General features: G+C 37.5%; 1 protein-coding gene across 1 annotated transcript in view; it reads right to left on the reverse strand.

Moving 5' to 3' along the window:
* Positions 1-26984, reverse strand: part of SPOCK1 (SPARC (osteonectin), cwcv and kazal like domains proteoglycan 1) — a 510659-nt gene that overhangs the window by 114595 nt on the left and 369080 nt on the right. Inside the window, exon 5 of the mRNA XM_070933894.1 lies at positions 3156-3270. Within this exon, the coding sequence (XP_070789995.1) occupies positions 3156-3270 (115 nt within the window). The remainder of the gene's footprint in view (positions 1-3155; positions 3271-26984) is intronic.

The following is a 26984-nucleotide window of genomic DNA, read 5'->3' on the forward strand; positions in this document are numbered from 1 at the left end:
CTTCTGATAAGGGCATATTAAAGGTTATAGAAATAATATATTATCGGAGACTAAGCGTGTACATCACTCAACATGCATTCTTTAGCAGTAATGGTTCGTTTATGAAATATAAATGATAATATTACCTAAATTGTTTCTTAAGAAGTGTGTATGTGTGCATACATGCATGTTTTTGAATATTCTGATGAACTTTGTGAATGGTGCATCCCAATTACATGTTGATTTTTATATCTGTGGCTGAAGAATGTAATTTTATTTGACCTGACAAAATGAATGAAGTGAACAACGTAAGTATTTCAATAAAAAGGTCTCTCAAATCTGTTTTATAGGCATAGTTTTTAAGCAATGTAAATTTTGAGTCTTTAAGTAAATTCTTCCAAGGCTACCTGGCTGTGGATGTTTGGGTCACTCAGATCTGAGGATATTCCATCTTTGATCTTGGAACAGGGTAGCATTTTGTCATTTAATCTTCTTAATGTGATCTTGGTGTCTTCCTGGGTTTGTCAGTCACTCATGCTTTAGTCAACTCATGGTTTGAGTACTAGACTAGACTATTGTAACAACCTCTACCTGGTATGTCCCTTAAAGATCACTTAGTTCAGAATATGGTGGTGGAAGCAGTAATGGGCATGTCCATTTAATACGTCTGCCTCACAAGCTGTGTTAGGTGCCAGTTTGCTTCCTGGTGAGATTCAAGATGTTGATTGTTACCTATAAAGCCCTACATAGCATAGGACCCAGTTATTTGAAGAACCACCTTATCTCCCATAACATCTACCCAGCTAAGTCAATCCTGCAGAGTTGGAATGTTCTGGATTCCTTCAATTAAACAATAGCAATAGTACTTAGATTTATATACTGCTTCATAGTGCTTTACAGCCCTCTCTAAAAGGTTTACAGAGTCAGCATATTGCCCCCACAAGCTGGGTCCTCATTTTACCGAAGTTGGAAGGATGGAAGGCTGAGTCAACCTTGAGCCTGGTGAAATTCAAACTGCCAAATTGCAGTCAGCCGGCAGTCAGCAGAAGTTGTCTACAGTTCTGTACTCTAACCACTGTGTCACCACGGCTCTCAATCTCATCTATTGGGACTCTGGAAGCATACCCTCTCTGTAACAGTACCTGCCCTTTGGAATGAGGTTCCCCGACATTGTAGATGCCCCCCCCCATTCTGTTGTTGTTTATAAGAACCATGAGGCCTTGGTTGTTCACTCTTTTTGGGTCTTCAATTTTCACAATTTTTCTGAATCTCTTCTCGTTCTGCATCCTTGAATATTTTATTTCTGGTAATAAATCTCTGTTAGTCTGCTAATTGTTGTTGAGTAATATTTAAGTCTGGATGAATTCTTTTCCAGTGTTCAAACATTCACTTTAAATATTCATGTTGGTTCCAGTTTATAATAGGAGGCTATAATGGTGCAATTTTCAAGCATGGTATACTTTTATCTTGTCTGTGATTGTTTTTCATCCAGTAATCCTACAGGCCCTGCTTACCCAGCCATATCTGTTGAGTCCTGCTGCCCACTTGTTGACAGATACCCAGGAACTAACATCTGTTCTGACCCAGCCTTAGCAAGTGATGATAAGCCGCTTACTTGCAAGTACAAACAAACCCTTTTTCAAACAGAGTAGGAGCAGTCTTGTATTCATGTGGATCAACAAAAATCAAATGTAATTAGTTCCAACAGACCTGGTCAAGAAATCTGAATTGCTTGCTGTATCCTAAAAGTGAATGATTGTCTGCCACTCCCAAACCCCTACTATTTATCTCCCAGCCAGGGAGGGCCTGGCTAGCATCCACATCCACTTTTCCTTGAGAGCTGTCTTATTGTTTTCCTTTGCTCAACTCTATTTTCCTCTCTAGGCATATGCACATCTGGGATGGGCCCCATCCGTTCCTTCCCCTCACTCAGTTCAGGCCCTGAAGACAGCTGCCTCTCTACCTAGGGAAGGATGGAAGACCCCGGCTCTGCCTCTGCCTCTGTTGCTGTTTCCTTATCAGAGCCTTCTAAAGGCTCTGAAGTTGCCCAGGCTTTCCATCACCTTCTCCGCAGCTAGCTCTGCTGGCAGCCAATGGCCACAACAACATCTGATGCAGTCCTTGTTGACCTGAATGACAACCAATCCAGTATAAGTTTCTTCTTTCTGGTTCTTTTTTTTTTCCATATTAAATGGGTTGACACATATTATGCTAAGACTCTTCTAGTAGGATACAAAGTGCCAGCATAGTTCTCAACCTCATCAGATTATTATGGTTTATCACACAGTCAGTCGGAGTGGCATTTTTATCCACCTATTGAGTTATCTTTAAAAAGCCCTTTCTTAGTTCCACTGTGAAGGAGGCATCTAAAGAACTATGCATTTCAGGTCATTGTGTTTTAGCTTTAGATTTTTTCTGTAATGAGTGGCTACTCTGGAATATAGGACAGGCCAATTCTGAATAAATCCTCCCAATACATATAATTGCAGGCTGAAATCTAGAGGTAGGAATGGAGGTAGTGACTAGGGCTGAATTGACTCATCCAGGAGCATTTTGTTTTGATCACTGTCTATCAGTTCAGAAGTCAGGTGTAATCCCTGGCAGATAAAATCTATTTGACACGCTAACCAGAAATCCAAGATAGGGCTTTTGACCAAAAGTCTTCAAATATTTCATTAAAGAATCCAGAAATAAACAGTTGTATTTTTCGTACTCTATAGAATCCAGAAATAAGCAGTTGTATTTTTTGTTCTCTATTGTTCACTTCTCAGTTTCTCACTAACAAGATAATGTACAAAGTATTGTCAAGTGCTTGTTCTGCACTGCTCTTAACATGAACTTGCATTATCATTTAACAAGTCAGCTGCAAGGCTCCAAGAGTTGGTCTGTATTTGTTGTTGAATCTGGAATGTTGCCTTGGTTAACAATCTTTTTAAAATTTCTCTTTCTTTAATTCCAACAAAAAGAACAATATGATTAACAACTTTTGTAACCCAAATATTCATTGTATTATCAACCCAATTCATAAATGGCAACCCTATTATTTTCTGGGAAATAATAGTAAGCTTACTGGATCTCACTTTTTTATCAAATATGCATAGGATTGGCCTGCTAGAATACTAGGATAGTAAAATTCATTAAGAAATCTGATACTTAATTGAACAGATTAAACTCACCAGTTTTCTCAGTCTTGTGTTTTGGACTCTCTTGTCCTGGAAGGCATGGGCAAGGCCCTTCACATCGAGCTATAATGTTTTTGCCAGATGTGCAGGCATGAAATTCCAACTTGCACTGTAAACACAACAAAACAAACACAGTTTATTTGATGTAAAATTGGAATGGGACACAGATATGAAAATAAACATTGTCATTAGAATAGAATCTTGAGAGTAAGTTTTTGTGGTCTGACTTTCAAGTTACTTGTGGTACTCATTGATGCTTCTTGCTATGCCCATGTAACACCAATACTCTGAGAGTGCCATTGGCTCCCAATTGCATCTGAGTGCAGTTCAAGGTGCTTAGTTATTTTCTCTAAGCCCTGCATGGCATAGAGTTTCATTACTTGAAAGGCCACCTTTTTTCCAGAGTATCTGCCTTCCCTACAAGGTCTGATAGAGAAGGTTTACTTTAGGTCCCTTCATTGAAACAATTCATCTTGTGGGAACCAGGATGCATGTCTTCTATCTTATGGAGCAACCTTCCTCTTAACATATAAAGACTGCCAAGACCTGACTCTATCCCTAGGAAATGATACTTTGGTGTCCTGATTGGAAGGTGGTGGTATTGCTGTTTGAATCACCATCTACTTCTGTCATTACTGTTTGTAAGATATCCATTATAACTTAATATTCTTTTCATTAGATTTTGTCACCTTGGTTGAGTTGGAGGGCTATATAAATGTTTTAAGAAAGTAAATGAGTATGTAAGTCACTAAAGTTGGTTTTAAGGGATTATTCAAATTCACAATCCAAAATATAGGCAAGGAACAGAATACACCTACTTACTTAGTAAAAATTTAAATACATCTGAATTGAATTAATTACAATTAGCTAGATTTAATTAGTCTCTCTTAAATATTTAGAAATCAGAATCCATCAACAAGTTTTGAAAGGATTCTTAAGGACTTGCTCACCTTGGATGACTGCATGAATTTTCTAGTTGTTGGTTTTACTTTTTTTCCCTAGATAAAAACTTTGTACAAGCTGTCTATTATGAACCCCCACAACAAATGACATAAATTAGCCACTTTTAGAGAAAAAGCATAGGTTAGAAAACTATCTGTGAAAGTGAGTAATTTAGTAATCTTAAAGCATGTCTATTTGAATTCCTAAACAAGATTCTATATCTTATTTGGTTGTGCAGGAACCAAAGCAAGGTAAGTACATGAGATAAATCAATCATTAAACTGGTGAAGCACCGTGTGATTTGCAAAATTATGTATTTTGCTTTCTATTCTACTACAATAAAAAGCAGAATGTTGCTGTGAGATTAATGCCTCCTACTTTGAAAATGCCAGAAATAGCTTGCTGCTGCTTGTGTGTATTTTTGTAAGCGAGTTCACCTCCCCAGGCTTTAATCTAGTAGCGGGAGACCATTTATTCTTTGACAACATTCTGTCCCAATGATATTATCTCCTAGGTGCTTTCTGGACTTCAGAGGACTCTGAGGACTGAAAACTCCATATGCTATTCTGCTCTTCAGTTTTAGAATATTTATGGATACAGCCTGCTATCTGCTTGTGGATAAATTCAGAGCACCTTTGATGCTATTTTCTTTTTCTATACACATGTAAGAACCACATGTAAATCCCACATGTGAATGTGGCATTGTGGGTACTTGGATTCTAGTCAAAAGAGGACGATAATTCAAATTATAAAACGACAGTGGCTGACAAGGTAAAGAGTGGATAGAAAAACTCAGATCCAAATATAAGTTAAAAACAGAAAGATTGAGATAAAATGCCTGAAGAATAATAAAAAAGAAGAAAATGAAGGCTCCTTCCCACCCTCACCTTTTCCCAGATAGTCAGTTACAGTGTCAAGATCATCAGTTTCTTTTATAATAAATTTTGTTGGATCAAAGCATCAGTCATATATACATTTCAACTGCACAACCATTCAAAGAATAGAATGGAATGGAATAAATTATTTAGCGGCCAAGTGTAACTGGACACACAAGGAATTTGTCTCTGGTGAATAAGTTCTCAGTGCACATACAAACAATAAAGTAATATAACCACAGGATACCAATAGGAGAAGGTAGTAAAACAAATGAGAGGCATAATAGTAATACAGCCCTACTGTCACCTTTGGAAGCCATATTAACACTGGAAGCTTCCACTCTGCCACCTTCTTGTGTGTGGAAAATTAGGAGGGGGGGGGGAGATTTAGTAGCAGGGATGTAGTTAGATAAAATGGCATTCTTCTTTTTGGTCAAGATCAAGGCAGTCCTGCATCTGGAAAAGGAGTGGTTGAAGTGGTGTCTCAAGATGGGATGGAATGATGGGTGCAAGGGCTGGATTTGGGGTTTTGATTTACTGAGGGAAAACCCAGAACTCTCAGATTTGGGTTTTTCCAGCTGTGCTGGTACACCTACTCTAATAAATGGGAACTTTGAGAAAATGCCTGTCTCAGAGTTTTTAACTGGAGTTGGGGTTTTCTGGAATGCTGACACCTACTACATAGGTAAATATTGTTAAAATTTAGGAAGGTTATCAGCTAAAATACTCCAAAACAAATTTTTAAGAATTAAAAAAATTGAGGTTCCAATATTGAATGAATTTATGAATTACAGCATGGTCTTTTGGTGGATATTTTGTATGGGTATTTATTTTGATAACTGCTACCAAATGTAGCCTTTCTATTCCATGAAATAGTAGCAAAAATATACAGAAAACTCTGCTGCCAGCTTGTGGTAGCCCAGAGTTTTTCAGTCCAGAAATGATATTTGGGTAGCTATTTAAGAATGATCTCTAGGTTTTGGAGAGATAATAATAGTTGTAGCTGCATGAGAAATAAGAGTTTACATTATTCATCATTAATTATAATGATATGTTATTGAAGCATATTTTCTTAAAAATCTTTGAAAGTATATCCGACTTACAATTACAAAAGTCTATGAATATGGTTAAAGAAATAGTTTGATCTGAAATAAAAAAATCTCTTTGTTGAAAACAAATTAGGCACTTCAGATATTCTGATAATGCTATGATTTATCTTTTTGGTTTGGCATGATCTTTTCTTGTTCTTGTTGCTATTAAAATTGTATATATTGTTTTATTAAGATATCAGTTAAAGTCTTTTTAATCGAAGCAGACTGGATCCTCATATAATATCTTGAATTACAGTCTCTTTGATGTGGCAGTAAGCTCCTGTAGAAAACCACTGGCTCTGTATTTTTTTAAAATGGTAAAATCCAATTTTTTTTACTACCGGTTCTGTGGGCGTGGATTGGTGGACATGGTGTGTCTTGGTGGGTGTGGCTTCATGGGCATGGCGGGGGAATGATACTGCAAAATCTCCATTCCCACCCTACTCCAGGGGAAGGATACTGTTGTGACTCTGACTCCAGAGCCTGTCTTATCAGAGGGAGAAGACTCTGAAGGTGAAGGAGAGGAGTTGGCCAGGCCTCCGTCTCCAGGACCCTCCTCTCTGGCAATGCCTCAGGTGTCTCCTGAGGGAGAAGAGATTCGCCAGGAGCCAGGTATCTCCGAGCAGTCGCAGTCAAGACAGTGACCGAGATAAGTCTTGGCTGGTTCCACGCCAGCGTCAGAGAGACAAGCGCACACAGCAGAAAAGGAGGCATGCCAGAGGTTAAGCTGAGTCACTGGACCACACCCCACAGGGGATAAAAGGGGGTGTGGTGGCCATTCAGGCTCTCTACTGGGTTGCTGCCAATCCTGTTATTGAAGGAATTTATTGTCTGCAAGTTTTATTTAACCCCTGGCTGATTGTTTGTGTGTGTGTGAGAGACGGGGACAGAACAGATACTGCAAAATCTCCATTCCGTCCCCACTCCTGGGGGAAGGATATTGCAAAATCTCCATTCCCACCCCACTCTGGGGCCAGCCAGAGGTGGTATCTGCCAATTCTCTGAACTGCTCAAAATTTCCGCTACCGGTTCTCCAGAACCTGTCAGAACCTGCTGGATTTCACCCTGATCTGGATTTGCTTATTCTACAGTCATGGCTTCAGATAGTAAAATGTACAGAGTTAATTCTAAATGTTCCTTTTTGCATGGAATGGCTAGTGGCACTTTATAAAAATCATCTCTGGAGGAAGAAAAAGTTTTCAAAGAAGATTACACCTTCACGAGCTGCAGTTCCAAACAAACTTCCTACCCATGCCACCACAGCTTTGTCACCAGGAGCGAAAATTTCACCCATGAGGCAGATGTTTCCTGCACTTATTCTGTTAGAACATCTTGTTTAGCCATTATAAACACGAAAGAAAAGGTCAGGATGCTGGCTTGGGTTGTCTATTTTCAGAGTCTAATTTGGTGCTAGCCAATTCTCAACCAAATTTAAAGAACTATAACAAAGTCAGATAATTGTGTGGAAGGTGGATGTGTGGGCACCAGGTCTGATCTCATTGTTTTAATTCTCCATGGATATATCCATCGAACATGTGTAATCAAATACTATACATTAGATTTTAATAGTTTGAACACCAACTACTAGAGTTTAGAATCCAGAAACAGACCCTTTTGAGGCTTACAGTGTCTTATTGAAATCAAGTTCGCAAGTCATTTTCCTTGGAGGCAGCACTGGGACCATATAGCAACACATGCCAGCCACTTGCCCATATTGTCAGCCTTACCAGGAGCTCATTTTTGCAGCCTTTACAGTGGCTCTTAGAGGTAACAAAAAATTATCCCACCTAATAAATGTACTCAATGTCTTTTGTAAAGATGTGGTCAATTTCCTTTATTATGGCAGCTTTCCTAATGTGTATTGTTTTCCTAGATGGTTAAATGCTGCTAGCCTGAAGCATAAATATGAACCGAGAAGGGAGTTTTTAATATGTATTCATTTACACAATAGTCAATAATGGTCTTATGTGTCAATCAACATTTAGTTACTTATAAAGTTGGTATTTCTAGCCTAATCAGCAGTAAAATTCAGAAAGGCAAATAAGACCCATTCCAGAAAACAAATGTAACACACACATTTCCCAGATGGCTAAACACATATTATATAGTAAATACTGAATGTCATTTAGGTGGTCTTGGCCACCACTACTGGCAGATTTAATGTTAATTAATATTAATAACATTATTCATATTCAACCAGAGCATCCTGCTGTTCATTAGATCATTTATTAAAAAGGATAATTCTAGTTGTATGGGTTTCTCCTTTAATGAAATGACATGAAGTTGACTGGCTAAATGTTTCTTTCTTTTGCAAAAAAGATAAATTCAGCTTCATCAATAACAATGAGGAACCAAGAGCAAATAAATTGCTGAGACCAGTTTATTCACCCTATTTGCCAGTCATTATTCCACAAAAATAATCAAGAAATCTGGACAAGTTAAAATTGACGAAACTATTACAGCAATAAAGTAGAAGGATATCAACTAAAAGCCTGGGATCAAGAAATTCAGTAAGAGAAGCATCAAAACCTTGGTGCTTTAAGGTTATTTGCTACTCAAATAACTCATGTTAAATTCATTTCTAAATCTTCTTGCTTTGAAATACATAAGTGAACACATAAGTGAAATAGCACTAGTTTTTTTTTAAAAAAACATTCATCCTTGTGAGTATATTGTAAAAACACTTGTTCTTTTTAATTCCGCAGTTTGTTAAAAAGCTAGCTGTCTTGTTTCCCTCAGTGCTGTATTCTATAAAAACCACCAAACCACATTGAAAGTACAAACACCATAACAGGGAGATTTATAATGATAAGTCCATAGGATGTTGGCAGACAATGCTTCAATACAAATCAACAAAATCTTCTCTAAGGAATGCCTGAATCTCTAAATGATTAGGAGAAGAAAGGTTTAGAGAGAAAAACATCCAAACATTGTTATCCCTTATTTCAAAATATTTTTTTTTGTTGATCAGATAAGATCAACATGAAAGCATCATTAATTTTTAAGAGAGGACAACTATAGAAAGCAGAAGTACTGTATATTCATAGAAACAAATTATGCATTCAGTGCAAAATTCTGAATATGAGTTATTTTTCAAAAGTTGGTTATTACTGTATTGAAAAATAAAGTACGTTTCATATCCTTGTGACATAATCTTTTTGTTATGCCTCTTAAGCAAATAAACTTAAAACTGAAATTCTACACTATAGTTTTAAAGAAATCTCCTTATTATTCATGTGAAACAATCCATTGCCCAACTACATGATACAGAAATATATTCAAGGAACCCACAATGGAGGAATGGAGGGTGAAGATGAGCAAAACTACTTGCAGAAATGGCAAAACTGATTTGCTTGATTACGATGGGAACAAGAACTACTTTTATAAAACACTGGAAATTTTTATATGGACTTATTGTTGAAGATGGATGCCATGACCATCCCAATTGACTCTATTTTGTCATGAAGAAGGTACCTCTTAAATAGGAGTCTAATGCCCAGTAAGCAGTCCACTTTCAGCCCATCGAGAATTGTTAATTAACCTTGGAAGCTTTATATTTACATTCCACTCCAGACTTAGAAGACAATTTTATCCTCTAGACATTTCTGGTGCATTCTTTGTGAACTCAGGTACTCACATCGATAAAAACAAACGAACAAACAAACAAACTAATAATCATTTCCAGACCAAGCTATAGATACAGTTAGTTCACTTTCTAAAATAGGGAAGGGGGGAGCCTCCTCCTTCTCCCATCTACATTAAAAGAGTGACATCTCATCCCTTTTAGACCACTAAGTAGAACTACTGCAGCAGAATGGAAAATAGTGATCTCCCAGTAAAGAAATACCTGAGGAATGAAGATATGTCTGATTCTGTGGGTGAGAGTGGAAAAAAATTCCTTTATTCTTTCTACCATAAGGAAATTAACTTTGTTGAGTCTTTTGCCATGCAAGCTAATTTTCTGACTTGTCTAGAAGGTGAGTTTTACAACCATTCTTATGGAGAACCTGGCAGTCCCTGGCAAACAGCAACAACAAAGGAGCACTGGCTAAAATTATTTAGAAGGATGTACACAAACCACAAATCCATATAGGTTTCCTACTATTTTTTTTATAAAGAAGTAATTACATTACAAAAATGTCTTCCCTCATCATTTTAATGAAAATTAGAACTATATCAGTGAATTAACCCTTGAGCCCACCAGTGCCTTATATGAACATGGTTTGTTTTGTTTTGTTTAATCAAACTGAAATATAGCAAATCAGTGGAATGTTTGAAGCTTAGGCAATTATTCTGTGTGGGAAAATGAAGAGCTTAAACTTTTCAGTGCTCCATTATAATTCATTTTTTTTTAAATTTCAAAGTTCATTTTAAACAGAGGCAGGCAACGTATTTAAAATCAATTTATGGATTTATTTCTATACCAGCATATTTGTGAAGTACGTCTGTACCGCAACTAATCAGACTCATCGTGTTTTTCTTGACACAGGAGTGATGTAGACAAAGCAGCCTAATTAGCAAGGGGAACTTGCACAAAGGAACATTCACAAGCTGTAGAAAAACTTGGACAAGGAAGATGGCAAAGCTAACATTGGCCTCCTATGCAATACTCTAATCCCAAGGGTTGGCATACTTCGGGAGTGCCAAATTCTACAAGATTATCTCTAATAAGAATACTGAAATTATGTATTATATCTGTCATGTATGAATGCCAAAACTGAGAAAGCTTTCACTGTTCTTCTGGGATGTTGATGCTTGTTAGATATTTGGAAATGATATTTTACTTATTTTGGGTTTTTTTAAACATTGAGTAATTATTGATTGGCAAGATACAAATGGAGTTCCTCTTCATAGGCAATTGCATAAATATACTTTATGCTTCAATATTCAGATTAGCAGAATTTGTGTTCCCAAAATGTGTTCTCAATTCAATATAACCAGAAACTCCTTTTAGACTTCTTATTTAATACAACAATCTGTCTGTCTGTCTGTCTCTCTCTCTCCCTCATAGCAGATGGGGAAAGAGACCAATCTTTTTATGTTGGATTACTGTTTTTAATATTTTTGTTGCTACAACTGAGCTTTTGACATAAAGTTTAAAAAGCTAATTTTGATTCTAAAATATTTTTCCCCTTTGGGAGTCCGCAGAGATTCTATTTACCTTACTGTATCTTCTTTCCATGTCAGAATCATCACAGATACTGTTCTTGTAGTTGAAGACAGAACATGAGGTTAATCAGAAAAAGGCATGCTTCTGTGCTGCTGTTCTTCTTCTCAAACTAATCTTCCTCCTGCTTGTGTATTTTATTGATTTTTCCCCGACTATACTTTCACAAATGTGGGTGGTTGGCAGAAGCATTCAAAATTGGATTGTGGAAGAATACATGTTTCTGTCACTCTCTTCCAGGACAAAAATAATAATTTCTAAAGTAGTGATACATACGTTTGCTACAGCAATCTTCCCAGTTTTCTTCCCATTCATGCAGTCTTTAACCATAACTGAAGCTACTGTAGCGCTTGGAAGCTGGTTTAACATACTGCACAAACCATGGTTTGCTTAATCATGATTTAATACAGCATGATAATCATGCTACACCAGTTTGATGTAGTGGCTAAAGCGCTGGCCTAAAAATCAGGAGAATTGTTCGTTCTAAGCCTCCCTTATATACGAAAGCTGGCTGGGGAGTCTGGGCCAGTCACTCTCTCTCAGCTTAACCCACCTTTGTTGTGGTGGGTAAATAGGAGGCAGGAGTATTAGGTATGTTTGTTGCCTTGAGTTATATATTAAAAGGCAGGATAAAAATGTTATAATAATAATCTTCCACTCATGGTTGGTCACACAGCCAGTTAGACAAGATTTGGCATTTTTGTTCACCCACTATGTCCTTCCCAAGAACATGTGGATAGGGAGATGTTGTTGTTCGATAATTTTAAAGGTGTTGTCACAGGTATCTGTCATTTAAAACTATAATTGGTGAACTCGATCCAGACACGTTATCAAAACATTATGGCCTAATGTTATATACAAACCTAAATCAGGTTTCTAATTCTTGTTAAGCCATGCTTTGCTTTACAATAATTCATTAACCAGTAGATGGGTTCACATATGCTAAATCTGAGATGGGCCACCTTTTATAGTCAAGAGCTCTATAACATTTTTTAAGGAAGAAAACACCATTCCTCAAAGATTAATTATTTAAAAAGTGGGGCTATATCAGACAAAGATCTTCTGTATTTTGTTGGTGAAAGTTTATAATGATAATAATGCATATACTACAATTCTTGCATTTCCTTCCTCAAAACAGCAGGCCCTCAATCTGACCTTACTTAAACAAGCCCTTAAAACCTGGTCGTTCCTCAAAGCCCTTGTATAGTGGACCCTTGTGGGATAATTAGTTGAATGGATGTTTTTATTTATTTTTTTTCCTAACCCTTTCCCCCTGCTTAGGTTATGTTATTGTTTTATACTGTTTTTAAATTCTGAGCCATTCAGAATTATAATGGAGTCAGGCCTATAACTCAAATAAGAAAAAATAGTAGGTAGGTAGGTTGGTTTATAGGAGAATATTAATTTTTCTTTTTCTTGTCCCTATTGTGGCATGTACCTTCCTGCTTAATATCTATGGAGATTTTCAATTATCTAGATCATGACTGACCCAAAGGTCTTTTTTCCAAAACTGGGCTTTCTTGTTTTTTTGCCCTTTGAAAATGTTTTGCTTATCATCCAAAAAGCTCCTTCAGTTCTAACTGACTGGTGGGGAATGGAATGGTTTATATTGTTTGCAGTAATCTGGTTATTAGAACTCTGAGGGTAGGTCATTAACTCTCTCAGAGTTGTTGAGGCCATTTGGGGTTTTATCTTTATCTTCAGAGTCACTTGAATCAGAGTGCAAAGTGCAGGAGGTGTGGGACCAGTGGTGAAATCCAAATTCTTTTACTACCAGTTCTGTGGGCGTGGCTTGGTGGGTGTGGTGTGGTGTGGTGTGGCTTGGTGGGCATGGCAGAAGGATACTGCAAAATCTCCATTCCCACCCTAGTTCATGGGAAGGATACTGCAAAATCCTCATTTCCTCCCCACTCCTGGGGGAAGGATATTGCAAAATCTCCATTCCAACCCCACTCTGGGGCCAGCCAGAGGTGGTATTTGCCAGTTCTCCGAACTACTCAAAATTTCTGCTACTGGTTCTCCAGAACCTGCTGGATTTCACCCCTGTGTGGGATCTTCTTGAGACTGATGAAAAGACTGTAGACAAGAGACAGGTAGTATTGTATTCCTCCCCTTCTGTTGAGAGAATGCTGTTCAGTTTTAACATAGATAGCCTCTTTTACCTCTCTTTCAAACCAGTCACCATCTTTGTCCAGAATATGGACTTTTCTGTCTTCAAAGGAGTGATCTTTGTCTTTCAAATGCAGCTTGAGTGCTGAATCTTGTCCTGATGGGTTTGTGCCAGGCCTTTGTGAAGTGGTTGTTATGTTCCCCCAATGTACAGGTCTGCATATGTTTCATTGCATTGCAGTGCATATACCACATTGCTCTGTTTGTGTCTGGGCATTCTGTCCTTGAGATGGACATGCTTCTGTCTTAATGTATTCCTGCATTTAAAGTATGAACATGTGTTATGCTAACTGAAAATCCTCCTGAGCTTTTCCCATATTCCTGCAACATATGGAATGACAATGTTACTTGATTTGTTGTTCCTTTCTTTGTCTGTTATGAAGGAGCTTCTGATGGATCTTTTTGTGGATTTAATGAAGGCCCAATTAGCATACCCATAAGTTCTGAGGGATTCCTTGATGTGTCCCTCTTTGCTAGCAGGCAAGCCTTCAGCCCAATGGTATAAGAGTTCAGATTACTCCCAGTGTGCTCCTTTTCTTCCAAAGTTGTTTTTTCAAACAATTTCCCAATCTCTGGCCTACAGCAGGGGGTTGAAAGAATTTGGAGAGGGGAGAGGGAGAAGTTGCATACATCCCAAAGATCATGCCTGACAGAAGATGCTGATTCAAATGTCTGGGGCAGCATGAAAGGCTGGCAGGCAAGTCCTAAGAATGAAAATGGAGGTGGAATTTGCTTTTTATTTATTACTTGGGGGCTGAATAATATAACTGACTGCTAATCTCTATTCTAAATTGCTCATTTGAATACTTGAACTTTCTTCCAACCTACTCATTAGGACATAATGCATGGGCAATGCATTTTTAATTCTTTCAACTCATTTGTTATTACCAGACTCTGTTCTGCTCTAAATTAACATTTGTAACATACCAGTTCTGAGAAAGAAGGATCCTATATTAGTTTTGTTCTTTGATGATAGCAATATGTTGCTATATTGTATATATAAAGAAATCACAACCATCCTTAGATTTTAAAAATGTCTCAATGGAATAACTTGGGTTAAGCGAAAGGCAGACATACTAATTGAAATGCCAAAGAAGGATGTGGTCTATTGATGATTTAACTCTATGTTTTACTGCTCTTAAAATGATACGAATCAAAACAGTAAAATCAATGGTTTAATCCCTAGCTATCTCATTGGGCCATAAAGTTGTATTTTGAAGTGCTCTTAACTATATGGGAACTAATAATCTTTAAATAGAATCCCAGTGGCTAAGTGGGTGGAGTTCACAAGTCAAGTTTTATTAGTCCATTAGCACACCCATCCCTCCTCACAGTGGTGTGATTATCTGAAGAAGAACAATGCAATCCCCCCTGTTTTATGATATGGGATAGATAAGAGATACATAAGAGGAAATTTGAGCAAACTGCTCTCTATTTATCTAGCAATAATAGTTAAAAAGTGCCAGTTAAATCCTTAACTGAGATAAACAGGATAAACTTTGGATAGGAGCGTACACGAGGCACAATTTAGGAGATTTTTCAGGTTACCAATCTGTGTTTCTTTGGCCCAATCAAACCAGTGGAACCAGGGGTAAAATTTACTTACCTTCCTTATTGGTTTTGAAGCGCGCGCACTCACCTGCACACACAGACCTTCTGTGCATGCGCAAAACCTTCTGTGCACGTGCAGAAGGTAAAAAACACATTACTTCCTGGTTAAAACCAGGAACTAATGACACCCAGGCAGGTGGGCGGAGCTTTGCACCGCCATTGTTACCAGATCGCCGAACCACTGGCCAAGATCACTACCGGATCGGGTGATCCGGTCCGATCCGGGAGCATTTCACCCCTGAGTGGAACCATCTCTGTGAATAAAAAGAATTACAAAGAAAAATAATGATAGCTGTCACATAGTCAAGCTTCAAAGGATGAGGTTGGATTTTTCTAAATGTGTAAAAATGCAAAATTCCTGCCCATTTTTGAAGATCTTTAAAGTGTTCATGAAAAGTGACTTTCACCGTATCTTTAAAAGCACAGAGATTATTCAATATGTCTATTTGTATTCATCAGTCAAATACATTTATGTCTGGTTTACATAAATAAGCAAATATTTTATTCTCAGGACACTACTATGCTGCAGATCTCCTGGCTGCTATTGAAACAACACACACTGCAATAAAACTAAGATATAACATATAGTTCATTAACCTATTAAATCTTCCTTTTTTAAAAATATCTTTTAAACATATCTGAGGCTGACACAACATTTAGATAATCTAGTACATTGTATATACTCCTCAAGAAGCCTTCTCTGGACCTGGATCCGGCAGTATTAGCCAACTATCGTCCTGTCTCCAACCTTTGCTTTGTGGCGAAGGTGGTTGAGAGTGTGGTCGCACAACAGTTTCCGCAGTACCTGGAGGAAACGTCTTATCTAGTTCCAGTCGGGTTTCAGGGCCGGGCACAGCACGGAAACGGCATTGGTCGCGTTGGTAGATGATCTCTGGAGGGCTCGGGACAGGGGTTGCTCCTCTGTTCTGGCCCTGTTAGACCTCTCAGCGGCTTTTGATACCATCGACCATGGTATCATGCTGCACCGGTTGGAAGAGTTGGGGAGGGGGGCACCGTGTTACGGTGGTTCTCCTCCTTTCTCTCAGACCGGTCGCAGTTCGTGTTGGCAGGGGGACAGAGGTCGACCTCGAGGCCTCTTATATGTGGAGTGCCTCAGGAGTCGGTCCTCTTGCCCCTTCTGTTCAACATTTATGTGAAGCCGCTGGGCGAGATCACCTGTGGCTTTGGGGTGAAGTACCATCAGTACGCTGATGACACCCAGCTGTACATCTCCACCCCAGGCCACCCCAACGATGCCCTTGAAGTGATGTCCCGGTGCCTGGAGGCTGTGCGCATCTGGATGGGGAGACACAGGCTCAAGCTCAACCCTTCCAAGACTGAGTGGCTGTGGTTCCCAGCATCCCGATATAGTCAGTTGACTCCATCACTGACTATTGGGGGCGAGTCTTTGGTCCCCTCGAGAGGGCTCGCAATCTGGGAGTCTTCCTGGATACGCAGCTGTCTTTGGAGGACCATCTGATGGCTGCTGCCAGGGGGACTTTTGGTCAGGTTCACCTTATCTGCCAGTTGCGGCCCTTTCTTGATCGGGATTCCCTGTGCACAGTCACTTATGCCCTCGACACCTCTCGCCTGGACTACTGCAACGCTCTCTACATGGCGCTCTCCTTGAAGAGCACCCGGAGGCTCCAACTGGTCCAGAATGCGGTTGCGCGGGTAGTCATGGGAGCCGCATGGCGCTCCCATACAATACCTCTCCTGCTTGAGCTGCACTGGCTCCCAGTGGTCTTCCGGGTGCACTTCAAGGTGTTGTTATCACCTTTAAAGCGCTCCATGGCATTGGACCTAATTATCTTTGAGACCACCTGCTGCTACTGATGTCCTCCCATCGACCTGTGCGCTCCCACAGAGAGGGTCTCCTCAGGGTGCCATCAGCCAAACAATGTAGCCTGGTGACCCCCAGGGGGAGGGCCTTCTCTGTGGGGGCACCTACCCTCTGGAATCAGCTGCCCCGAGAGATAAGGAGAATCCAAGACCTCAGTGCCTTCCGCCGTGCTCTTACAACCTTCTTTTTCCAGCAAGCCGGGCTGGCCTAACACTTTTTAAAATGTTTTTAATTGTTTGTTATTGTTTTTAATCATGGGGCCAAATTTATATATATCTTTTTAATTGTATTTTAATGTTTGTAATTTATGTTTTTATTTGGCTGTTCACCGCCCTGAGTCCTCAGGGAGAAGGGCGGTATACAAATTTAAAAAAAAAAAACATACACAAAAATGTCAGGACCTAATCCTCTTTGCCACCATAGCAGAACCTTTTAGCATAATCTACGAAATATCTTTCAGAACCAGCTCCTTGCCTAATTTATGGTCACTAGCCACTGTCATTCCTATCTTCAAAAAGTGTGATCGCAGCTTAGTTGAAAATTACAAACCAATTTCATTATGTTGCATCACCTGCAAAGTCATGGAAACAATCATAAACCAATCCATTACCCTCTACTTAGAGACAAACAACCTACTCTCTAAGAAACAGTTTGGTTTCAGAAAAAAATTGTCCTGCAATCTGCAACTCTTACACTGCAAAAACATATGGATTTCACAACTCAACCAGGGTAAAGCAATAGACACAATTTATATAGACTTCTGTAAAGCCTTTGATTCTGTGGTACATGACAAACTACTTCTAAAACTAAAATCTTATGGCATTTCTGGATCCCTGCATAAGTGGATAGCTGTGTCCCTATCAAACATGCAACAAGTAGTCAAAATAGGAAATGCTCTATCAAACCCTGTATCTATTAACAGCGGTGTCCCCAAAGTAGCATTTTAGGACCCACACTCTTTATACTTTACATAAATAATCTTTGCAATCATATTATAAGCAACTGCATTCTCTTAGCTGATAATGTAAAACTATTCAACACCACCGACAATGCTGCTACCCTACAAAAAGACCTTGACTATGTGTCAGAGTGGTCAAACAATTGGTAACTCCAAATCTCAACCAACAAATGTTCAGTCTTATACATTGGCAAAAAAAATCAGAACACAAAATACAAGCTGGGCAGATATGACCTCGTAGACGACCCTCACTCTGTCAAGTGCCTTGGAGTACTCATCTCAAATGATCTAAGTGCCAGAGCTCACTGTAACAGCACTGCCAAAAAGGCATTAACCTAATGTTAACCTAATCTTGCGTACCTTTTTCTCTGGTAATATTAAACTGTAAACTAGGGCTTATAAAACTTTTGCTAGACCAATTCTTGAATACAGCTCATCTTTCTGGAACCCATACTGCATATTGGACATTAATACTGTTATGTCCCTGTGAGGGACGAATAGACTGAGGCAAGACAGAGGAGTTAAAGCTAATAGGATTTATTAGTTAACATTTCTCCATTAACAGGTTAATGGCTAACAGGAGCAGCGGCTGTCAGCACTTTTGAATGCTCCTTATATACTCGCACTAAAACTTAAACAGCCAATGAATGCGAGGCAGCCCCTGCGGACCGAACTGAAGCCTGGACGCAGCAAATACAATTGAACGAATCCAGAGATATTTCACGAGAAGAGTCCTCCACTCCTCTACTCTCAACAGAATACCTTATATGCCACCAGACTTGAAATTTTGGGTTTAGACAACTTAGAACCTTACCATCTTTGGTCTCTAGTTGATAAGAAATGTGGTTGAGGTCAAAGAAAACAAATTTTACAAACACACACATACATATAGAAAATACAAGATAGCAGGAATGTAAAGATCAGCCTCAAGAAAAAAAAATTGCATTTCAGTGTTTGTTAAAGATCAGCATGTCTAAATAATGTGTAGCATTATACATGCAAGAAAACATGCATTCATTTACTTATGAGAAACAAACTGATTTAGATACTACAATATGTCTATCATGCGGTCATAATGAAGTAATTTAAAACCTATTGATTTTAATGGGAAAGATTCAAACAAGCATATGCAAAAATATGTTGTGTTGAAATAATGGGGCTTAATTTGGGCTTCATCATGTCATCTGACCATGATCTCACAATGTATTGTATTGTATTGTATTGTATTGTATTGTATTGTATTGTATTGTATTGTATTGTATTGTATTGTATTGTACTGTATTGTACTGTACTGTACTGTACTGTACTGTACTGTACAATATTATATTATTATATATTTTGGAACTATGCTGCCTTCAATCTGACCTAAGCGTAGTACATAAAATTATCTGCTACAATGTCCTACCTGTCAATGACTACTTCAACTTCAGCCACAACAATACACAAGCATACAAAAGATATAAACATAAGATAAACCACTCCAAACCCGATTGCAGAAAATACGACTTCAGCAACAGAGTTGTCAATGCCTGGAATACACTACCTGACTCTGTGATCTCTTCCTCAAACCCCCAAAACTTTAATCTTAGACTGTCTACTGTCCACATCACCCCATTTCTAATAGGTCTTTAAGGCGTGTGCATAAGAGCACCAGTGTGCCTACCGTCCCTGTCCTAATGTTCCCTTTTATACGTATACATTTCATGTATTCATAAACATGTTTATACTTATATCTGTTATCTAATACATGCTTGATGAAAAATAAAGAAAATAAAAATATTCTTCTGCTTATGCCTTTAATAAATCTGTGTTACAGGCTATAACTTTATTCACCATTTAATTAATGTAAACAATTTGTTTTTCAGAGCAAGGTTGCCACAAAACCTCAGTATTAAAGATTAAAAGAATTTTTTTTTAAGGGTACAGAAGGCTAACAGAAATTCCATCTTATGCTCTTACTGTCAATTGTCATGGATGTCAGTAATGTCTTCCTAAAAAGTTTTCAGATAATTAGTAGTTAAAGCTACTGTCTACCTTCCATAGAATTATATTGCCATGGCATCTTGAGTAAAAAAAAGAAAAATGATCCATAAGCAGGTGGGTTAAAAAAATTCATAAAATGCTGAGTTTTGATGACAGGGGCTGTAGAAATGTCAGCTGCATAAAACCCCTTTGATTCTATGGTATTTGGAACAGTATGAAGAGATCCAATCTATATTGATTTTCTCATCCCCGCCCCAATGACCTGACTTTTTTCTGTTAAGTATTTGATCTCACATATTGGAATATTAATTATACTGAAGATGAAATTAAATATCCTTAACTTATCCATGTTTTTCTCCAGTATTTGGTGTCATAAAAACACCAAAAGACAATTGCACATTTATTACAGTATTTTGTTTTGTTCAGGTAAACGAGCTACTAGGGAGCTTCCCATAAAATACAAGCATTTCTTTTATGTCAGTGAATATATAGCATTTACAACACTCTAAGGTCAAATTATATTACCTGTTTATATTATATTTATTTCTTGCTGTTGCTGTATGAGCTCATGGTGATGTACTTAGTTTCCCCGTTTTAGCCTCACACAATTGTTTGAATTACGATAGTGAATGTGAATTTCAGATCCAACTGTGCATTTCATGGATGAATGATGATATAAACTGTGGATTATCTATTTCTAGTCCAATCACTCTATTATGCTATACCAGTAAGAGGGAAGGCAACTTAAGGCCCTCATTTATGGACTTCAATTCCCATCAGACCAGGCACATAGTTAGATGATTATGGCAGAGGATTGTTGGTTATATTCAAATTTGTAGTGATTAATTGTTTAGATCTTTCAATAAATATGCTGAAAGGTTACCTATTAAAATTGTAAAGGAAAATTCTGTGAATGAGAAATTTTTATGTAATGGGTAATTGACAAGCACAAAGAGTGTGGAAAGGAAAGATACAGATACAGATGTCTCTAGAGATTCACCTTTGAGACAAAGGTATACAGATATACCCTGAGTTTCAGATCTGAGTAAAATCATAGCAATTTTACAATGATCCCTGAGGAGAAGTTGGCATGGTCAATCTACATACCATTATATTAACAAGAAAATTAATAAAGCCAGAAGGCATACAATACAAGCTGGATGTGTGTGTGTGTGTAGATATTGTCAGAAAGATACTGTCCCAGTCAGGAGGAGGGATCAAGTGAGGATCAGTCTGGAATTGCTACATAGACACAAGATGGCAAGGTCTGAAACCCCCCGCCCCCACGCCCCATGAATGCAGTTGAACCTTATCTAGTTTTTCCCAGGGAAAAACTGTGAATCTGAGAAGATTCCTGTGACATAGGCAATAGAACTAAAAGAAGCTGGTTTAAACTCTTCACACAAGGGTCTGGTTGTTTGAACCTGACAGATATTTTACATAATATTATAAAGGACAAAAGACACGGTGGCTCAGTGGCTAAGATGTGGAGTTTGTCGATTGAAAGGTTGGCAGTTCAGTGATTCGAATCCTTAGTGCTTTGTAATGGGGTGGCCTCCTGTTACTTGTCCCAGCTTCTGCCAACCTAGCAGTTTGAAAGCATGTAAAAAATGCAGGTAAAAAAATAGGGACCACCTCTGGTGGGAAGGTAACAGCGGTCCGTGCTCCTTTGGCGTTTAGTCATGCCACATGACTACAGAGACATCTTCAGGCAGCACTGGCTCTTCGGCTTTGAAACGGAGATGAGCACCGCCCCTTAGAGTCGGAAACATATGTACGACGGGAACCTTTATCTTTACCTTATAAAGGACAAGGGTAATGTTAGAAGTAGATTATTGGATAATGCCAGATGAAAAGGAGATAGAAGAGCTACAAAAAAGTTCATGCCAACAACAGTTGGAAAAGGGAATGGAATAGCGATGTTTCTTTACCAGTGAAAGAAGTTTTGAAGCCAAGGTAGAAGAATTAGAGTGTTTATAAGCAAGAACATAAATACAGAAAGCACAGCAGAAAAAGACTCAGTGGAAGACTGATTTCTTTCCTGAAAGAAATCAGAAAAAAAGATAAAAAAGAGAGTCCAGTCTTTTAAAATATCTTTATATTTTTTTCTCCATGTTTCAGAGGAAGATAGTCTTGGCTTTGAAGTAGGATAGAATTGTTTTTATCTTTAGTTTTCTATTCTATTTTTTGGAGTGGGGGGAGGTGTCTTGATTTTCTTCAACTCTCCATCTCCATCTCCATTTTATTCATACCATTCCCCCATTTTAAAAAAAATATTTACCATATGATGTGCTGCTTTTTCTATGTTTAAAATATTTCCTTTTAACCTACAGAAATACTGGTCTTTATACCTGGAGATCTTTTTTCAAAGTTTAAGTTTGAAGTTTGAGTTTAATGCAGGGGTGAAATCCAAATTTTTTCCCTACCGGTTCTGTGGGTATGGCTTGGTGGGTGTGGCAGGGGAAGGATATTGCAAAATCTCCATTCCCACCCCACTCTGGGACCAGCCAGAGGTGGTATTTGAACTACTCAAAATTTCCGCTACTGGTTCTCCAGAACCTGTTAGAACCTGCTGGATTTCACCCCTGGTTTAATGGTTGTTTCAGACAATTACAAGGAATATATGAATAGTCATATTGTTACTGATGCTTCATGGAAATTTTAAATATATAAATTTTGGGGAAAAAAACTTAAGAAACTTTTAATTACTGTATGTTTATAAGATGACCTATGCCAGAATCATGTAAAATATTTATAAGTATATTACTAAACTGGAACTTAATTCCCTTTACATACTTGAAACAGAGTATTCATCGAATTGTGTAAAGGGAAGGTACTGAGAAAGAGGTTAAAGACTTGGAAATTTATTAGCTTTGTTAAGATGAAATTGTTACAATAAAGCAGTATTATGTAATATCTATACTATTAAGGACAGATAGTATAAAACATATAATAATTCTGAGTCTATAAGGGAAATGTTTCAAATTTTTATTCTCAATAAAACTAAAGTCTAAAACTAAGTCCTAAATTTATACATGCTCAGGTTGCCTATTTAGCTGAATTTTTACCTTGGTAAGAATTATAGACACCATTAAATGTTTGAAAATAGGAAAAGGTGACAGGAAACACCTTCTGGACCTTTTTGTATAAAATGAATTTATGATCTATGATTGTGACCATTATATATGATAGATTATAAAAAGAAGAAAGTTGCAATGTAATTTTAGAGAAAGAGGTAAATCTATAATTGCACTTTTAACTGCTTTTAACTGCTCTATAGAAGATCAGAAGCTTTTTTGCTATTGCTATTCCATTTTCTATTTTCCATTTCTATTCCATTTCTTTATTTTCTTTTCTATTTTTCTTCTATCTTTTTTCTTTTCTGTTTTCACTTTAGCTTTCTCTATTTTCTCCCTTCTTTTTTTCCCTTCTTACTCTATTTAGTTTATCAATTTTCACTTAAAAATTTCAATAAAATTATGTCCTTAAAAAAAAAAGAAAATACAATAAGCTTCTGGTCTTCATAATTATCTAACTGAATGCAATAGCAATTACAGTACAATTTACTACAATATTGTCAGCAGCCTATTTTTAAATAATAAGGTTGCATACTCTCGCCTTATTGATTCAACATGCTGATGACACTAATCCAATAGCCCCAAATACAAAGAATCCGCAAGCTATAGTAATGAAATTCAAGGAGCACAGTGAAAAAATGATACTAGGATTAAATATAAAGAAGACCAAACTAATGACACAGGTAAACAGCCTTAGAATTGACAATGAAGGTAATGAATTGGTGTGGATAGTTTCTGCCTTGGGATCAATTATCAACAATAAGGAAACCAGCAGTCTGAAAATAGGCTGCAGACTTGCACTTAGTAAAGTAACAAGAAAGTTTTGGAAAATATGCCAGTCAAAATCATGGAAACTATGGTTTTCCTGTGACAATCTATGGACAAAAAAATTGAATTTAAAGAAGCATGATAGAGTACTGACACTTTGGAACCTTGGTGTTGGAGAAGAGTCTCGAGAATAGTCAAGAAAATAGACCAACAGGTAATTGAACAAATCTACCTAGGGTTATCACTTGAGGCACAAATGACCAGGGTCAATAATTTCCATCTGTAAATTATAAAAGGCCACAGTGCTTGAATCCATGTATTTACTTCACCAATAGTTTACAACACCCTAGATTCTTGAGAAGAGCTCAATGTGGATAAAAGTCAACACCATCTAAACAACTAGCAGCTGACATTTGAAACTGCTGTGCATTGGGAAGGATTCAGTGGATGGATAAAAATATCAAATCTAATCTAAACACCTGGCTGACTGTGCAATGAACAAATGATTAATTAAAAGACCTGAAAATACAAGTAGAACACTATGGCAAAAGAAAGCAAAGATAGTACCAATAGTGATAGGTGCCTTTGATGCATTCCCAAAACAACTGCATCAGCATTGATAAAATCAAGATCAGACAATTACATGGAACATTTACATCCTGTGAGAATACTTTTAATATTGTGAAACAACATCTGCCTATCCTAGATTCTTGGGAAGGATTCAACAGGTGGATAAAAAGGCCAAATCCAGTGTAAACAGCTGGCTGACTGTGTGACCAACCATAATAATAATAGCTGTTTGTTCTTGACCAGTCAAAGATATTCAAAGATCAGTTGGTCTTAGAATCTGCTGCAAAGGATGTAATTCTAAACGATAACCATAATATAGAATGATGTATAAGTATGGCATAATTGATAGGAAACACAATACTATTACATCTGATACAACAGCAAAAATTGCCAGTTGTCATATTTGACCACAAAAATAGAAAAAAAATGTGAAAAAAGTGACTGGTTAGTGAAAAACAGAGAAAAAGGAAAAATCAAAAGGACCAAAGCATGATGCCATGAGGTTACTTAAAATCCACAATACATGGACTTCAATTGGAAGATTTTCTACAAATAAGAAAGGGTCAACCAAGGAAAAAAAAAGTCTGACATGGCTTTCTAATGAGGTCCAGGAACACTATTATTAAAAGTTAAGACAGTTTACGGTGTTTCAGGAAATAGAAAGTCTGTTATAATGAGAACAAAAAGGAAGATAGATTCTGGCAGAAAACAGTAAAGTGGTAATAAAAGCATGGTTTTTAAAAAGAATTCAAGGATATGGCCAAAAATAAAATAAACACTTCAAAAATGTATTTGAAGTAGAAAACTAGTCACAAAAGCAGCTGGATTGTTAGTCAGCAAAGGAAATTGTCTATGGAGATTGTAGAGAAAGTGAATGAATTTTTTGCATCTATTTTCACTACAAAAGATACAGGAGAGTTACTTAGAATTGAAAAAACTTAATACAAGTGAAGTCAAAAAAGATGTTCTCTTGACAAAAAAGCTGAAATAATGGTCTTCATGAAAAAATGTTTTTCATCTTCCTTCAGTTCTTGAAGCTGCCCCTCATAGCTTAATTTACATAAGATAACTTCCCCATGGTGTATTACTTTAGTTAATATACTATATGTTACCACACAGGATACCTCTTAACATAGATTACTGTTTCTGAACCAGTTGTAAGACATGTGGATTTCAACTTCCAGAATTTCCTAGTCAGCATGGCTCACTGTGGAATTCTGGGAATTGAAGTCCATATTTTAAACATGCCAAGGTTGAGGAGCAGTGATCTATATTATTTACATTCATAATACAAGCTGTTACCAAACCAGGTATCCCTATACCGGGCCATTTCATTCTTTTTCCCAAGTGAAGAACTTCATTATATTTTATTCTGTTCTTTTATTTGATTTCATTTTAGGTTATATTTCTGCCTTCCCAAGTATTACCTACTTTTTCTTAAGTGAAGAAGTTTGCAATTGTCTCCATTACATATTATTCTGCTATTTTCAGCTTATTTCATTTTCAATTGTACTTCTGTCTTCCCATATATTACCTACTCAAAGGGATAGCTTATCTGTAAAGTTCACATTTTATCTATATCACTGATGAAAGTAATAAAGGTCAGGACTCAACCTACAGCACTGCCCTTGAGAACTTGTTCTAGTTTAATTAGGAGCCCCAGTGAGGGTTTTCAGACTATGGTTTTTGAGGGAGCTGTAGATCCAGTGGTGGGATTCAGCCAGTTCACACCACTTCGGGAGAACCGGTTGTTAACTTTCTGAGCAGTTTGGCAAACTGGTTGTTGGAAGAAATCATTTGGACAGAGAACCAGTTGTTAAATTACTTGAATACCACCACTGTGTAGATCCATTGAATATATATATGCATTCAACAGATCCATTCAACTGACATCTAACTAGCTTGCAATCAGAATGATATCAGGTACTTTGTTCTTGAAAAATCCATGCTGACTCTAATAATCAGCACACTACTTTCAAGGTGCTTACAGATCAATAAATGCATAATGTACTTTAGAATCTCTCCAGGTATTGATGTCAGACTGACTGATTTGTAATTCACTGGATTCGATGTCCATATTGAATATAGGAATACTTGCCCTCCTCCAGTTTTGTGGTAGTTCTCTAGGATTTCTAAAAGTTAATGAATAGTTTCAGTAAGTCTATCAATCTATGACACAATCAATCTGTCTCTGCAGATTTGAACTCATTCAAGTGAGAACGCATTCCTTGAATATGAGCCTATCATGTTCCTTATACCCACTCTCCACAGTTGCCCAGTCAAGACCTATTCTTTTCTCAGGGGAGACCAAACCCTATTTTTTCCTTGTAACCTGCCTCATACTACTTGCTTCATCTTAACTGACCAGCATATATACCGATATACTCTGTGTGTGTCTGTCTCTTTGGTTCTCAGCATCCTTCACTAACTTCAGTATATGCTGAGCTTTTAGCTTTCATAATGCTTTTGCTACACCCCTGGCCTACTTAAATGAACCATCTTTACAAATATACATTACCTTTTTTCATCTCATATAAATATCCTTTTTGTTTTTGAAATTGACTCCAGGCTCTTTGTAAAACAATATTGGTATCTTTTGCTGTGCTGACCTCTTTTTTTTCCCCCTCATAAGAATTGTTTGCAGTTGTGCTTTTAATATATGCTTGTTAAGGAATGCCTATCTTTTTTGCACTAGGCTGTCCTTTTAAGGAAGATGTATTCTTTACATATTGTAGCCCTAAATATATTACTTTCTGCTTTCTTGAAGTA

The sequence above is a fragment of the Pituophis catenifer genome, unplaced genomic scaffold (assembly GCF_029215685.1).
Source record: "Pituophis catenifer annectens isolate HBS135680 unplaced genomic scaffold, rPitCat1.0.hap2 SCAF_2, whole genome shotgun sequence".
Classification (NCBI taxonomy): Eukaryota; Metazoa; Chordata; class Lepidosauria; order Squamata; family Colubridae; genus Pituophis; species Pituophis catenifer.